Source organism: Hipposideros armiger, unplaced genomic scaffold (genome assembly GCF_001890085.2).
Source record: "Hipposideros armiger isolate ML-2016 unplaced genomic scaffold, ASM189008v1 scaffold_50, whole genome shotgun sequence".
NCBI classification, from domain to species: domain Eukaryota; kingdom Metazoa; phylum Chordata; class Mammalia; order Chiroptera; family Hipposideridae; genus Hipposideros; species Hipposideros armiger.
The window spans coordinates 3,734,979-3,750,480 of record NW_017731400.1 but is presented as its reverse complement, the minus strand read 5'-3'; the positions used below and the strand labels follow the sequence as shown (position 1 = coordinate 3,750,480).

Sequence of the window (15,502 nt, the reverse complement as noted above, 5' to 3'; positions counted from 1 at the left end):
GCTAACAATATACTTTAATAAAAGTTATGTGAATGTGGTCTCTCTCTGAAAATATCTTATTGTACTGTGCTCACCCCTCTTTTTGTGATGATGTGAGTGATACAATGCCTATGTGATGAGACGAAGTGAGGTGAGTGATGTAGGTATTTTGATGTAGTGTTAGGCTACTGTAAGGGTTACTTACTTGAACACAAGCACTGCAGTACCACAGCAGTCCATCATAACCAAGGCAGCTCCTAAGTGACTACTGGGCAGGGAGCATATACAGTGTGGAGACGCTGGACAAAGGGATGATTCGCGTCCCGGGCAGGATAGACTCGTACAGCAGGAGATTTCATCACGCTTAGCAAAACAGCGGCAATTTAAAACTAATGAATCATTTATTTTTGGAGTTTTCCACTTAATATTTTTGGACCTCTGTTCACTGTGGGTAATTATAATTGTGAAAAGCGGAACCCCAGATAAGGGGGGACTACTATACAGCACATCAAATGGCAAAACAAAAGACCATTTTTCCCCCACAGGCATTCAAAGTGAATATGTCTTATTATTTGTATTTTTAGAGGTATCTTTTATAAGCTGGTTGTTCAAAAAAGACTACGTAAATTAAAATTGGTGAGTTCCTACTAGGGAGCCAACTTGGCAGCATGTATGTTTTGTTTTGTTTTTCTTTAAACAATGACTAGTTGGTATCAGAGAGACGTTTTTGAACTTATTAGCCTCTGATCTTTGAAGCTATTTGTATCCTTGTCTGCTAACAGTAGGTAGGTATTTTACAAGATGAGCGAGTAGCCTAGAACAAAGAAAGGTTGCCACGGCACTGTTAGCCTGTTAGCATAAGAGGTGGTGATCTATATCATGTCTTCTAATTGTCATTAGCAGAGGGTGCATGCTTTAACAACGGCAACATGTATATTCTAACAAAAACATCATTGTGATTTTCTCCTAATTTATTTTGTGTTTCCACTGATTTTTTTCAGACTTGGCTTCAAGCAACTCAGGACATAGTGACTGCTCGATTTCTATGGCAAACCTTTCTCCTTTGGCCTCCCCAGCCAACCTTTTACAGCAGACTGAGGACCAAATTCCTTCCAACCTAGAAGGACCATTTGTGAACTTACTGCCTCCCCTGCTCCAAGAAGACTATCTCCTAAGCCTCGGGGAGGAAGAAGGCATCAGCGATCTCTTTGATGCTTACGATTTGGAAAAGCTCCCGCTGGTGGAAGACTTTATGTGTAGTTGATTATGCTTTGTGAACTCCCCCTTATAAACCAATATTTTTTTATGATGGACCCAGAACACCTGTCATGCAGTGTTGTCCCTTCCTACCTTCTTCCTCCAAGATAGTATCATGAAGTAAACGACAAACTTCAGAACAAAGCTGACATTTTAATGAATTTTTGTTTTTTTAATTGTCTAAGCGCACAGTTGCAGGCTCCCTTGGGAAAACCCTGCTTTGCCCCAGGCTCCAAAATCTGGATGAGTCAGCAAGTGAGAAAATGTGCAATCAGGTGTCTCTCACCCGTCCTTTTCCTCCCTCCCTCCCTCCCGGATTGGCTTGCTGTGCCTGACGGATGGGCTGTAGAGTGGGGTCTGGCCACCTGGCCCACTGGAAAACAGCAATCTTCCTTAATAGCATTTCAAGCCGTGCCTTCTCCACAGAACGCATGTCTTTGGGGTCTGCTAATATGGAATGGAACTGCGGGAACTGTAAACTTGAAGTCATGCAAAAGTATGAGATGGATTTCTTCAGCTCTTAGGAATATTTAAATTACTGTCGTAATTCAGTGTAAGCTATGGACCGTGTGTCCCACTAGGAGGGCAAGAGAACCTCCACAGCCTTTCGGATGAAGAGCCTGTTTTCAGATACTTGTTGCAGATACAGAATAGCCGAGTTCTGCCACTCTCAGCTGTTGTGGATTTTCCTGTCTCCATAAACCACTCCCACTCCCCTGCCCGCCCAACGTATTTGTGAATTTCAAGTTGATTTGTAGCAAATACCTACTTAGGAGTTCTTTGTGGATTGTTTTAGACTTTTTTATTTTATTAGCTGCCATTTAAGCATTCCTGTGGCACCCATCACCATTTCATTTTAATTGTTTACTTTGCAGCAGTTTTTGCTAATTCAAATTATTTAAGCAGGGGTAGAGAACCTCTCTGATTAGAGCATCTAAACACGTGTGATCTATAATTTATTTAACAGCCTCTGCAAGAAGCATTGCCCCATCTGGCTTCCTTTCCCGGAGCGGGAGCTTAGAGCTAGTTGGTCCAGGAGCTCGCTGACATTGGCGGCCCATTTGAAAGGAGAACCGGGTCAGATGACGTAGCAGTCCCAAGGAGCAGCAGGTGTGGATCCCTCCATCCTTGGGCTTCCCGGGGCCCCGTGACCGGGAAAAGGGCTCTCTTCCACTGCACTCAGGGAGACCACTTCTCAGGATGGGGTCAGATGAAGAGGCCTCTAGGGAGAAAGATATCTCGTTGTGTGAGTGGCATTCTATCAGTGGCATTTACTTGAGCTGGTGAGAACAGGGAGCCCCCCCACTGGCCAGAACACGTTCCCCTTCCTCTATGAAGGAGTAAGTTGGACCAAGGGAGGTGCGGACATAGAAAATGAAGTGATAGAATGCCCCGAGTGTTTTCCCACTTTATTCTTCAGGAATGATGTCCCAAGTTGGAAACGGTGTCAGCTGCAAAACCTACCAGCTGTGTCCCAGAATGGCGTTCCCGTTGGCCAGTGGAGACGGCCATTTCCCGCTGGGAATGTGACATAGTACCTCAAATCCATTCCTTGGATGCTAAAGACCGCGGGAATGAGGGAGTCTTGTAAAAAAAAAACAAACCTCAAAATGAACAGTGAAACTGAAATGCTATGTGCCTGACTCAGTGGTAGGCACATAGTAGGCACTCGATTCATGTGTGTAATTGAATTGAAAACATCCCTTAGGAAAAATACAAAACAAAAAACCATGAACGCCCCAGCCAGTTTACTCTAGGTAGATATCCACAATATGCAAAGTGGTGGTGGGGTCAAAACCATGACACCAGCACTTTAAATAATTTGTGTAGGTATGCATGGGTGTGTGTTTGGGAAGAAAAACAAAGGTGCAGATTACCGTCCTTTTTCTTCTGCCTCCATCCCTAGCCTCCTCCCTTCACACACACTGGACTTGGTACAGATATCTGTGTGGTCCGAGATGAAGCATTGGGGTGGGGGAGGGAGGGAGAGCTTTGTGTCAAGTGCCTACTGGAAATGCACTGTGGGGTTTTTTCCTGTATGGGAAACCAATTATGCCAAGCTTTTCCCCATTTCCCATATTTATCTCATCTGGTTAGCTGCCTCTGCTTCCAGCTTTGTGTAATTCTCTTTGCCAGCTGCACAAAGCTGATTTTTTTCCAAAGTCTAAAGACTGAGCTCACCTGGCTAGGTTGTCGTGTGTTTTGTTGACTTTCTCGTTAAACCTTTTCGTAATGTAATGCCGTATTTATTGTTTTAAAAAATGAAAGGAATACTAATAAGTCTTAAAAGTTCCTTCATGCATAAGATTTTTCCAGTTAATGGGCTTAACTGGTGTACATTAATTAAATGTCCATACTGTATTCTGTTTGCATAAGTCATTTTCTTTTTGACATAGTATCTGGCACACGAAGTGGGTTAGTACTCCAATACTTGTGTTACTTTAAGTCTACATATGCCGGTTTCCTGGTACCATTAAGTTGCTGCTATTAAAGCTCACACATGAAATGGCTAAAAGTTACAAGTGTGCGAATTATGACTGCGTGAGCCTTAGAAAATAAACTGTATAAAGGGCAACACATGAGCTGTCAAACAGTGTTAGGTGTGTGTTAATATGTACAGATTTTGTGCATAGCAATTGTTTTATTTAAGTTGATACGTAGTCTACTCACATTTTCATTATCTAGCAATTTTGTACAAAGATAGCAATTAATTTGTAAACACTGCCAGAATATTTTCTAGCTGGTTTGTAATTTTTTAAGAGTGTTATTTTGTTTTTGTTTTGTTTTTTGTTGTGGTTCTTGTTTTCATTTTTTGTTGTAAGTGTAGATCTGTAAATAAAATTGCAGTATTTAAAGCTTTAGCTTTCAGGAAAAAGAAGTAAGAACTCTGCGTGTGCATGACAACTCGTGTGTATGAGAGGAGGGATTTGAAGGAAGATGCCTTGTAGAGTGAGTCAGGTGGCAATTGTCAGATTGTGGGAATTTCTTTTCCTATGAGGTACTTGATTTTGTCAAAAGGAAGTATTTCTCCCAGAATTGGGAGAAGGCAAACTACTAATCAGTTTAGCTTTGTGTTGTATGCTAGTTTAAAAAAGAAAATGTGTAATATAATGTAAAAAAAAAAAGCTTTTATGACGGATTTTGTAAATAGATTTGTTACAGGGTAACCTGTTCTCTAGCTGTGATCTTACCACTTCAAATGGGTGTAATTTGAATAAATTTTGTATGGTAAAGGATCAATAAAATGATTTTTTTTAAGAGTTCAGACTTGTGGATGCATTTTCTTACTATGGTCTTATGATCCTATATTAATTTCGTGTGTAAAGACAATCTCTAACAAGTTAAGGGGAATGTTTGAACAAAAGTCTAAAACATCATATGCCTTACCTTTTATTTGGGACTTCGGGAACATTTATTTGGGACTCCACAAATATGTGTGCAGCACCTGTGGTGTGCTCCCCGCTTTGGGAAGCACAGAAACATGCCATGCCTCTGACCGCCTGCAGAGACCCCTCCCAGGTACTGAAGAAGGATTTTTACACTGAGAATGTGGCAACTCAAGTTTTATTCCTCATGAGGAGTATGAAGCCAATAAATTTTCTTTCTCAAGATTGGTAATTACCTCCCTGGTTCAGGATTGATTTCTTGTAATGACATCTGTGGCCGATGAAGACTTTTTTGACTGCCATGTCACCCTCCTAACTCTGAGCTCATCATCTAAGAACTTCAAAATGTGTATCACATGCGCACACGCACACACAATCAATACACAAGAATATAAAGTACAAAAAGGAAACATTCCTAGGGCCGGCCAAGCGGCTCAGTTGGTTAAGAGCTCGCTCAAGAGGGCAAGCTCTGAGCAACAGGGTCACTGGTTCGATTCCCAGTCTGAGCTCAGCTTAAAAAACATTTCTGGGGGCCGGCCGAGTGGCGCGATGGTTAAGAACTCGCTTGGGATGCCAGAGGGCCCCGGTTCGGATCCCACATATGAGGGCCAGTGACACTGCCCTCTACAGCTAAGATGCTGAACAACAGCTCAACCTGGAGCTGGGCTGCCCTGAGTCGCCGGCGACGGCGTGGGCTGCAGTCCCTGTGGCAGTGGATTGCCATGGGTTACCGTGTGTAGCCAGCAGCCAGCGTGAGCGGCCAGCAGCCGCAGTGAGCGGCCGTCCAGAAGCCGGCGACTGATCTGCCTCGCCAGAGAAGAGTGCAATGATGGTGCCAACTTGGGCCAGTGAAGCAACATCCTCCACAACTAGATTGAAGAACAAAACGACAGCAACTTGTCTGTTCCCCTTCCCCCAATTCCCCAATAAAAATCTTAAAAAAAAAAAAAAAAAAAAAAACATTTCTGGCTCCGTAGTCTAATCATCCTAGAAGTAGCCACTATTTTCATTTTTCTTAATGTGTAGCCTTCCAGTCCAGTTGTTTTATAGGCCTATATAAATGTGTATGCACGTGTGTATTTTAACAAAATCATACCTAATATATGTTGATTTTTAGGTTTTCTTTTCTTAATACATCTTGGACAATTTTCCATCTTTGTACTTACAGATCATGTTCACTCTCTTCAAAGGCTGCATAACATTTCAGTGATTAAAAATTTATTTACCTAGGTAATTTCCTGTTTGAGAGATTTTTGTTTTGCTATAAAAATAATATGTAACATTTACTGAATGCTTATGTTATGCCAGGTACTATTTTTTTAATGTGGTAAAATACATATAACATAAAATTAACCATTAGTGACACTTAATGCATTCACAATGTTGTGTAAGGTCACCACTATTCCAGAACATCATCCTAAAAGGAAAACCCGGGTCCATTAAGCAGTCCCTCCCCATCCTTTGTTCTCAGCCCCTGGCAATTACTAATCTGCTCTCTGTCCCTATGGATTTGCCTGTTCTGGATATTTCCTATAAATGGAATCACAATATGTGACCTTTTGTCTGCCTTTTTTCACTTAACATAATATCCTCAAGGTTCATCTAAGTTATAGCATGTATCAGTACTTCATTTCTTTTTATGCCTGAATAATATTCCGTTGTATGGTTATACCACATTCTTTTTATCCGTTCATCAGTTGATGGACATTTGGGTTGTTTCCACCTTTTGGCTATTGGAATGCTATTGGTACTATATTATAAGTGCTTTATATGAGCTCTGTTTTTTCAAAGCATACATCAGTAGCTAAATAATATATATGTTATCTCTTTCCTCTTCCAGCACGTAAGCTCAGTCAGGAGAGGCACTTTGTATTGTTCACTATTGTGTCCCCAGATCCTGGAATAGTGCCTGGCAAATAATAAGCACCTAATACATATTTGAATGAATTAGTCCTACTTTGTAGATGAGGAGTCTGAGGTTTAAGAAGGTAAAAAAAAAAAAATCCCAAAGGCAACACATTAATATAATGGGCTCAAAGTGTTTTCACTTGTGCTGTCATTTCATTTTTTTAAGATTTTTTTTCTTACATTTTTTGCTTTCATCTTTAATTCTTCCTGGAGTCCCATTTTCCCAGAGTTTGGACACTTGATTTCTGTCATTAGATAGAATTTACTATCTACCCAGGGAGCTGCCCCTTTGGTCAGCAGGTATTCTGTAGTCAAGCCAGTGATAAAAGCTGAACAAGATGATACAAAGATGTATTCTTTCTTCCAGTTAGACTACGGAAGGCAGAGGGTTGTGGGGGCTAGACATAGGAATTGCCCGTATACAAAAGCAGTTAAAAAATGTAGACAAGATAAATTTGAATCAATCATGTAGGGTTGCATCCTTTAAAAAGGTGAATATCTGACTAGGACGTGTAAATATTTTATAATTCAGAACCTTACTTGAGTATTGCTTCAGAAATGGGCTCACTCTATCTATTCTAGGAGCAATTTAGAAAGCAGTCTCAATAATATTAAGAGATTGAAAATAAAACCATTATAGAAAAGTTAATTGTATTCACTCATTCAGCGTCCATTAAGAGAGACGGTTGTTCATGTATTCATTCAGCTACCCTTTGAAAATCAAGGGATTATTGTATGCCAAGGACTTGTAGGTGCTGGAGTCCAAATAGGAAAAGGCACAGTTTCTGTCAGCAAGAGGAAACATATAGGCTAGTTGGGGGAATAACAAGTTTTAGCTAGGGGAAGTAAATGCTGAAGGTCAGATACTGAATTAAGTCATTTTTCTTTCAGAACCCATTTTTGGAAGATTTGGAAGGACAGATGGTCACAAGCAGAAATGGAAATGAAGGAAGGATGTAGCCTTTACAAAGCAGGAGAGATTCTGACCTGGGTTGGTTTAGGGACCTGTGCATCTAGGTGCCCAAATAGACACAACTCAAACACAAATAAACCAACAGATTCATTTTCTAGGATTTAGGGAGCTGGGGAGTCTCAATGTAATCTCGACTACAACCCTGATTTCATGAAGGAAAATGACAAGATCTAATGGTAGGTCATGCACTGGGATATTAATGAGAATTCCTGCAGTGGCTACTCTGAATTAACTAGCCAGGAATCAATTTTGAGTCAAAGGAGGTAACGTGCATAGCAGAAAGTTGAATGCAAAGGCACGCTTTTCATTGTGTCCTTAAATCTAGGATTGAAGACTGAAAGACAAACAGAAAAATCTATTAAAACATTCTGAACTGTAATTAACACTAGCAATTACTATTGTGCTTTTCGTGTGTGTGTGTGATGAGTATAATAAAAAAGTTCTGTAGTTCCTTATGCTGGATTGTGTGGGAATAGCTGTGGGAAACAGAAGGGGCAAGGTTTTGTGTTATCAGGGATGTGCCCCAGAAACAATACTGCTGGAAACTCCAGCAGTGCTTCTGTTGGGACATTTTAGGACTTGGGTGTGTACCATGTAACAGAATAGATAGAGTTAGTTCGTAGGCGGAAGAGAGGATACATTTATTTTCTCTTTCCTACATCAACGTCAGTGGCTGCCTGCACACAAGTCAGGAACACAGAAACCTGGGAATTAAAAACCCGGGGAATTAAGACAAACAAACCAAAAACATTAATCAAGGTCCAGTTTTCCAATGCAGACAAAACCATGTTAACTGGTAAGAATCACAGAATCACAGAATTTGAGTTGGAAGGCAATCTCATATCCAACAAGGAGCTGGTTTCATCATATGACAATTCAGTTATCACTTTTTTTCTTTCATGAAAGAAACACCCTCCGGAACCCTAGTCCAACACTCTTTCTGTTGTATCCATAAGATCTCTCTGTTCCTCTGTTCAAACATGCATATGAGAAACCTGCCTCTTCCCAGTCTTAGCCCTGGAACAAGAACCTGGCTGTCATTCATAATTTTGAATTAACATAAGCTTCTGGAAGGGCGCCCCATCATATTGTCCACTAGTACTGTGAATCCCTCTACTCGTTCACACTATGTTTCATGGGTACATGCTATTGTTATCCTCCGTGCCCATGCTATGCACCACAAATGGGGAGCAATGGAAGCTGTTGGAAGTAGAAATCTGGAGGACTTCTCAGTGATTCTTTTGTCCTCAGTCTTTGATAAAAATAGATTTGCTCTATTTAAATAGAGAAAGAATCGAATTGGCAGTGGCTTCTAAGTAGGATGTTTCATTTCCTCCTTAAAAGACTCAGATTTCTCTTCCTGTACAAACCACTTTTCAGCTTCAGAGGCCTTTAAGACACTGTGTATCTTATCCCTGAATAGTCATTAGCATTGTGCAGGGCTTTACAGTTTACAAAGTATTTTCACATCCCTTGTCTCTTCATCTAAAGCCATTTGTAACTGATGGCAACAGCCGCAGGAGTAACCAATCAATCTAAAAATGACAGAACAGTATGTGGACAGTGATGTAAATAGAGGAAGAGAAGCATTTAGCTTTAAGCCATACTCTGGAGACCCAAGGAGAAATTCACAGGACAGAACTAAAATAACGACATCAGTAAATAAAAATTAAATCATGTCAACAAAGAGAGCTTGTTTAAATGGGTTAGGGATAGGAGTAGAGATTGAGTGTGCTTAGAATGGGAAGAGAGAAGGAGACCCAATAAGCTTAAAAAGAGCCACAAACTAAATTCTGTCCTTGGTAAGAAACTAAAGAACTGGTGTTCCTTTAGTCAAAAAGAAGGTGACATCACCATTGACTCAGAGTTTGGGTATCTATTAAGTAAATGAAACAGGTGCTAAAAAGACAAAGGTAGGTATTGGGGTGTAATGAAGGAAAGGAGAAGAAAGTATAGAAATAATTCCCTTACCTAGTCCTGGGAAGGAGATAACCAGCAAGCGGGGGCCAACATTATTTATAAGTGCAGAAAACAGATTGGATAGGACTCCTGCTCTGATAATATGGCAGATTAGATAGCCAGGAAACCCTCCTGTTACAAACGTCTAGATCACATAGAAAAAAACAATTTTATTTTGTTACTGAGATTATAGAAAATCCCCAAGGGCCAAAAGAATAAAAAAAAAAAAAGTAAGAAAGAAAACTGAGCTGAAAAGAAAGGTTGAGGAGCAGGCACATGGGAAAGACAGGCATACCTAAGAACAGCTACCAATTTTATTGCCCGTATTGTTGCTGACATTGAGAAAATATAGTCTTGGGCCAACAGAGAAAGGCTGAAGTACTGAACCTAAGACTCCCAGATTAAGCCAGAGAAATTGAGAGAAGGCTGCAGCGCTCCAGATCATGGCCACCTCCCTGGCATTTAAAAGAGCAAAATCTTTTCTGGACAAGGGAGGCTTAATGTAGGACCACCGACTGGATCCACCAAATATGAACTCAACCCAAGATCATCAAATACATAAGAAAACAAACCAGCATTAGCAGCAGAGGTAGCAAACCTCAGATTTAGACCGCAAAGGATTCAAATGATGGAATTATCAGATACAGAATAGAAAATGAGTATGCAGGAAATGCTTAAAGAAATAAAAGTGGTATCAGAAAAATGAGCAACAAGAGGTGATTAAAACCTGCCACTTAGACTAGAAAAAAATAAAATGTTAGAAATTGAAAATATAATTGTTGAAGAAAACAATGACAGAAAATCAGCAGATTAGATACAGCAAAAGAGATCATAAAAAAACTGGAAAGTAAATCTGACAAAATTACCCAAAATATAGCACTGAAAGAAAAGGAGATGAAAAATATAAAGAAATATTAAGAGGCAGGGAGCAGGAATTGGAATTTTTGTTTTTCTATAAAGAGCCAGATAATAAATATTTTAGGCATGGTGGGTCTTAAGGTCTCCGTCAAAACCACTCAATTTGCCTCTGTAACACGAAAGCAGCCATAAGCAATATAAATAAGTGAGCATGGCTGTATTCCAATAAAACTTAACTATGGATTCTAAACTTTGGCATTCACGTAATTTTCACGAGTCATGAAATAATATTCCTCTTTTGATTTGTTTCAACCACTTTAAAAATGCAAAAATTGTATTTAGTTCACAGTTGTACACACAAAAAAGGTGGTGGGTGGTTTCAGGTCCAATGTGTAAAGACTATAGAATTTAACCACTCCTGTCCTCACAACGAGAAAAACACTGAACAATGTGAAAATCAATAACTCTCCTTAGGTCCATCAGAGAATTGAAGTCTCCAGCACAAACCACAGCCCTGAAAACTGAAGAGAAAGACGAATCAGAGTTCACCCAGAGCCGAAATGGCACCTGGGAGCAGCAACTGGGATGAAACCTAAAGGGTAACTAATAGTTAGGGTCTGAGCATGGACTCTTGAGAGAGATAATCTCCTAAGGACCCAGCCTCAATTTTCCTCCAGGGTCCCCACCAGTTTCTCAGGGTGAAGAGCTGAGAAAATTTCCCTCAGGCTTCTGGCAGGCAGAGGGGAAAAGTAACTATGTTGAAATATGCCCAGAGCATTCTGTTTTCTTTAACAAAGGTCTGCCCTCAAGGAAAACTATTTTACCAGAGCCTAACCAATGTGGATTTTGTAGGAGCCTAAAAGATGTGGGGGAAAGGAAATACCCAGTTCCAGCCCTTTCTAGACTTCCTGTCCCATATAAGGGGCAAAACAAAATGAAACTGAGAAGCTTGTGAAGTTCACAGCCCAATGGCACTAAAAGACTAAGGCCTAATCATAGAATTGTATTTAGAATGCTTTACTTCTCGCATATCTTACCGCCACATCAATAGGGCTATGTATCGTAATAGGGAACTACATGGAAAAACCTGCAAGTCTCAGGCTTTATTTAAAAGGGAGTCTCTAGGAAAACCCAAAAACATTAGGAAAGACAAAATCAAAGACACTGGAGAAAATTTTAGCCACTAACACCACAGCTACAGCAAGCAGTACACACCTTGTAATTCCCAGCCAGGTGAACCTAAAACCCCACACTAGAGGCCTGTCTACCTCATTTCTTTTTACCCTACATACATCATGTCTGACTTCTTACAAAAAATGACAAGGCATGATAAAAGACAAAAAACAAAAACAAAAACAGAGACAAAGCAAGCATCAGCACCAGATTCAGAGGTCTGAGAATTACGAGACGCAGAATTTTAAATAACTGTCATTAGGATTCTAAGGGCTCTAACAGAAAAAGAGAACTTCATGCCAGAACAGATGGGCAATGTAAGCAGAGAGATGGACTCTAAGAAAGAGGCGAAAGGAAATGTTAGAAATTAAAAACACAGACAGAAGAATGCTTTTGATGGACACACCAGTAGATTTGAGATGGATGAGGAAAGAATCAGTGAGCTTGAAGATATGTAAATATAAATTTCCTAAACTGAAAAACAAAGAGAAAAGAGAATGAAAAGAAAAAGGAACAGAGTATTTTCCCACTAAAACAGTGGGAAAATTACAAAAGATGTCCCATGAGCTTATTGGGAATGCCAGAAGGGAAACAGAAAATGGAGAAAAAAAACAAACAAAAAAGACACAAATTTTTGTTAGTACTAATGGCTGAGAATTTTCCAAAAATAACGACAAACACCAAACCACAGGTCAAGGTGGGGCCCCCAAGTTCCAGGAGGATACAGGTAAAAGGGATGGACAGGTTCTTTGACAACCAACTGGCCTTTAGGGTTCCAAATGTGCTATTTCACTGCCCAGTGTATTGCTAACTAGTTGTAGAGGAATAACATACCATTAGTTGAGTTCATCTTTTTTTCTTCGTGTGTTCTGCAGTAAAGGTTTCTGACAGAGAGATGAAAATAGAGAACTGGCTGGAATTGAGAGAAAAGCAAGGCTTTACAAGTCCTAATTTTTTTAAAAAGCCAAGAATTAAATCAGAAGCAAAAAACGTAGAAGAGAAGCCGAGAGACAGAAAATTTAGTTATACTGCACCCTGACGACTGAGTACTTTCCTTAGCCCTTTTTTGAAGTGCTGATGTGTGCAGAGTGCCAGGAGCTCCCTTGATAAAAAGCGCGTTTCCTCCCGGCTTCTTGTCCAGCTGTGTTCACTTACCTTCTCCTCACAGGCCCAGGGACGACATGCTTGTGGCTAGGTGTCAACAGGCTCCAAGCCGATAAGAGCAGGAAGGGGCAGGAGCGTCCACTGTGTGCGCTGTGTGCTCTGTCCCTTTCGTTGGAATGTCATGAAAATACTAGGGAAAGAAAAACGGGAGTCAGACAGGCCCTTCTGAGCCATTTTTGCTGACTTACTCCTTTTTGTCTCTGTCTCAGCTCAAATTCCTCGGCTTCCTTTGTATCATCTTTGCATTCCCTTACTTCTTTCCTGTCTCAGGTCCACTGTTTGTCAGGCTATCCCAATCAGTGCGAACTTCACTTGGACGCACCTGCTGAGTACTGACCCCGCCCCCCCACTGCCCTAGCCAAAACCCCCTCCTTCCACACAGGGTTAGTATTTGGCAACTTGGGGCTTATGATTCCAGTTCTGGCTACCACCGCATGCAGTTAATGGAAGAGCAGAGACAATAGAATAATATTCTATTAAACATTGTCTGGAAATAGCCATTCAACTAAGTTTAAAATCTTCTACAGAACTCTGCTCTTTTTTTCCCATTTATTGGACTCTGGGGGGAAATGTCACATATTCCACACATATTTTTTCATTCTTTAATTATTTAGCTTAAGTTAAAATTGCAAAGGTATGTTCTTCATGGTGAAATTACCAATTTTTTCCTCTCATATTTCTTTTGGCAATTATCTAGCAAAACTAAAATAGATATTATTGACCTTTCGATGAAATACTATATCATTTAAGAAAACTCCTCATTTCAGGATGACTGTTTTTTCTTACCAGGGCAAAGGAGGTGACGTGATAACAGAAAAGGAAACGGAGGCCATTCTCTGGCCTCTTGCTATTTTGGTGTCTCCCACTAAAGCTGCCACACTCAGGACTGTTTGCAGGTTACCAAATGAACATAACATGGAAAGCCCCAATTCTTGAAGTTAAGTATAATAATAAAGCTCTATTGCTTCAATTATAAAAAAATATAGTGGTTTCAATATAACCTCCCAAACTTAATTACATAGCAGTGCACTTAAGGAGATTTTCCAGATTGTTCAGGAAAGTTCTAATGCCAGCCATATTTATTAGGATAGATACATAGATAGATAGATAGATAGATAGATAGATAGATAGATAGATAGATATTATTCAGCCATAAAAAGAAGGAAGTCCTGTCATATACAACAACATGGATGGATTTTCAGGGCATTATGCTAAGTAAAATAAGTCAGAAGGAGAAAGGCAAATACTGTATGATCTTACTTGTGTGTGGAATCTAAAAAGCAAAAATTAGATACAGAGAACAGATTGGTGGTTACCAGAGGTTGGCATGAGGGTGGGTAAAATGGGTGTAAGTAGTTAAAAGGTAAACACTTCCAATTACAAAATACATACATGTAAGGCCTGGGGATATAATGTACAGCATAGTGACTATAGTTAAATTAAAAAAAAAAACCCAAAACAACTTAGTGAGGCAATTAAGAATGAAAAAATTAGAGTTGTCTTAAAGATAATGTAGATAGGAATAAGATCAGTATGCAAAATGCATCCATAGAGCACTACACATTTGATGGGAAAGAAATACTAATTCAACTCCAACATTTTTAAAACCAACATGAAAAGAGAAATATGATAACTTACCTGTTTCAGGGTTCATTGGATTAAAAAAAACAGGGCTCAGGAGACGGTCTAACTATTCCTGATTCTGAGATCCTGAAATCACAATTTCTCTGAAAATCTTCACAGAAAGAACGCTGTTTAAATGTAGTAAACAACAAAAATTGTTCAATGCAGCAAATGTTTATTGAGCATCGGTGATGGTTAATTTATGTGTCAACTTGGCTGGGCCATGGTGCCCAAATGTGATCAGATGTTATTCTGGATGTTTCTGTGAGGCTGGTTTTGGATGAAATTAATATTTAAATCTGTATGCAGCATCTATGCAGTAGAAAGATTTTCAAGGGGTCAGTCGAGTGGCTCAGTTGGTTAAGAGCTCGCTCAAAAGTGCGAGCTCTAAGCAACAGGGTTGCTGGTTCGATTCCAAACTGAGCTGCTGCTGAGCTGCCAACAGGTAGCAGGATGGCTCGGCTAAAAAAAAAAAAGAAAACTTTTGAGTGTCTGCCCCTCCTCCATGCTCCACTATCAAACCATACAGTCACAGGTGGACGCTCTGTTATTACATGACACTCATTTCCTACACTCAGCTGATTGAATACAGTCTCTTCCCAATGAATTGGAACTTAAGAGAGGCTAGTATCTATTTCTTGAATGGAGAAGATGAAACCATTCAGGAGTGTTGTACAGCCGTCTTCCACATGAACTGAGGAGCAGAGAAAGCCATGACAATTAGAGAAAAAGGAACCTCAAGGAGGTGAGAGAAGCAGAGATGAGAGACAGAGAGAGTAATGCGTTCCACAAGCTTCCTGAAGCAAGCTGCATGCTCATCCTGGAATTCTCCTTGTAATACATTCTCCATTGTTTAATTGGGCTTGAGTTCATTTTTGTTACCTGCGATCAAACAATCTTAACGAATATAACCTGGTGTGTGAGACAATTTGTCAGCTACTAGGGATTCAGAGATAAAAAAAAAAAGATATGGTTCCCATCCCACTGCATCCAACTTCCCACCAAAAAAATACATGGTTCCTTGCTGCAAGGAACTTTCAGTACCCAAGGGAGAGGTACCCATGTAAGACACAGTATAGCAAGTGAGCAGATATTTAGTATGACAAGAGTTAGCAAACAAAAATAAAGGGACAGCCGAATGACGCATTGGTTAAAAGCTGGCTTGGAACTCCAGAGGGCCCCGGTTCGGATCCCACATATGAGGGCCAGTGACACTGCCCTC

The 15,502-nt window shown here is 40.1% G+C and overlaps 1 protein-coding gene across 3 annotated transcripts in view; it reads left to right on the top strand.

The window, feature by feature from the left end:
* Positions 1-4,499, top strand: part of E2F3 (E2F transcription factor 3) — a 77,208-nt gene extending 72,709 nt beyond the window's left edge. For all 3 annotated transcript variants that reach the window (XM_019640478.1, XM_019640476.1, XM_019640479.1), the window contains one exon: positions 981-4,499. In XM_019640478.1, coding sequence (XP_019496023.1) covers positions 981-1,243 — 263 coding nt within the window. In that variant the 3' untranslated portion in view covers positions 1,244-4,499. The remainder of the gene's footprint in view (positions 1-980) is intronic.
* Positions 4,500-15,502: the final 11,003 nt, after the last annotated feature.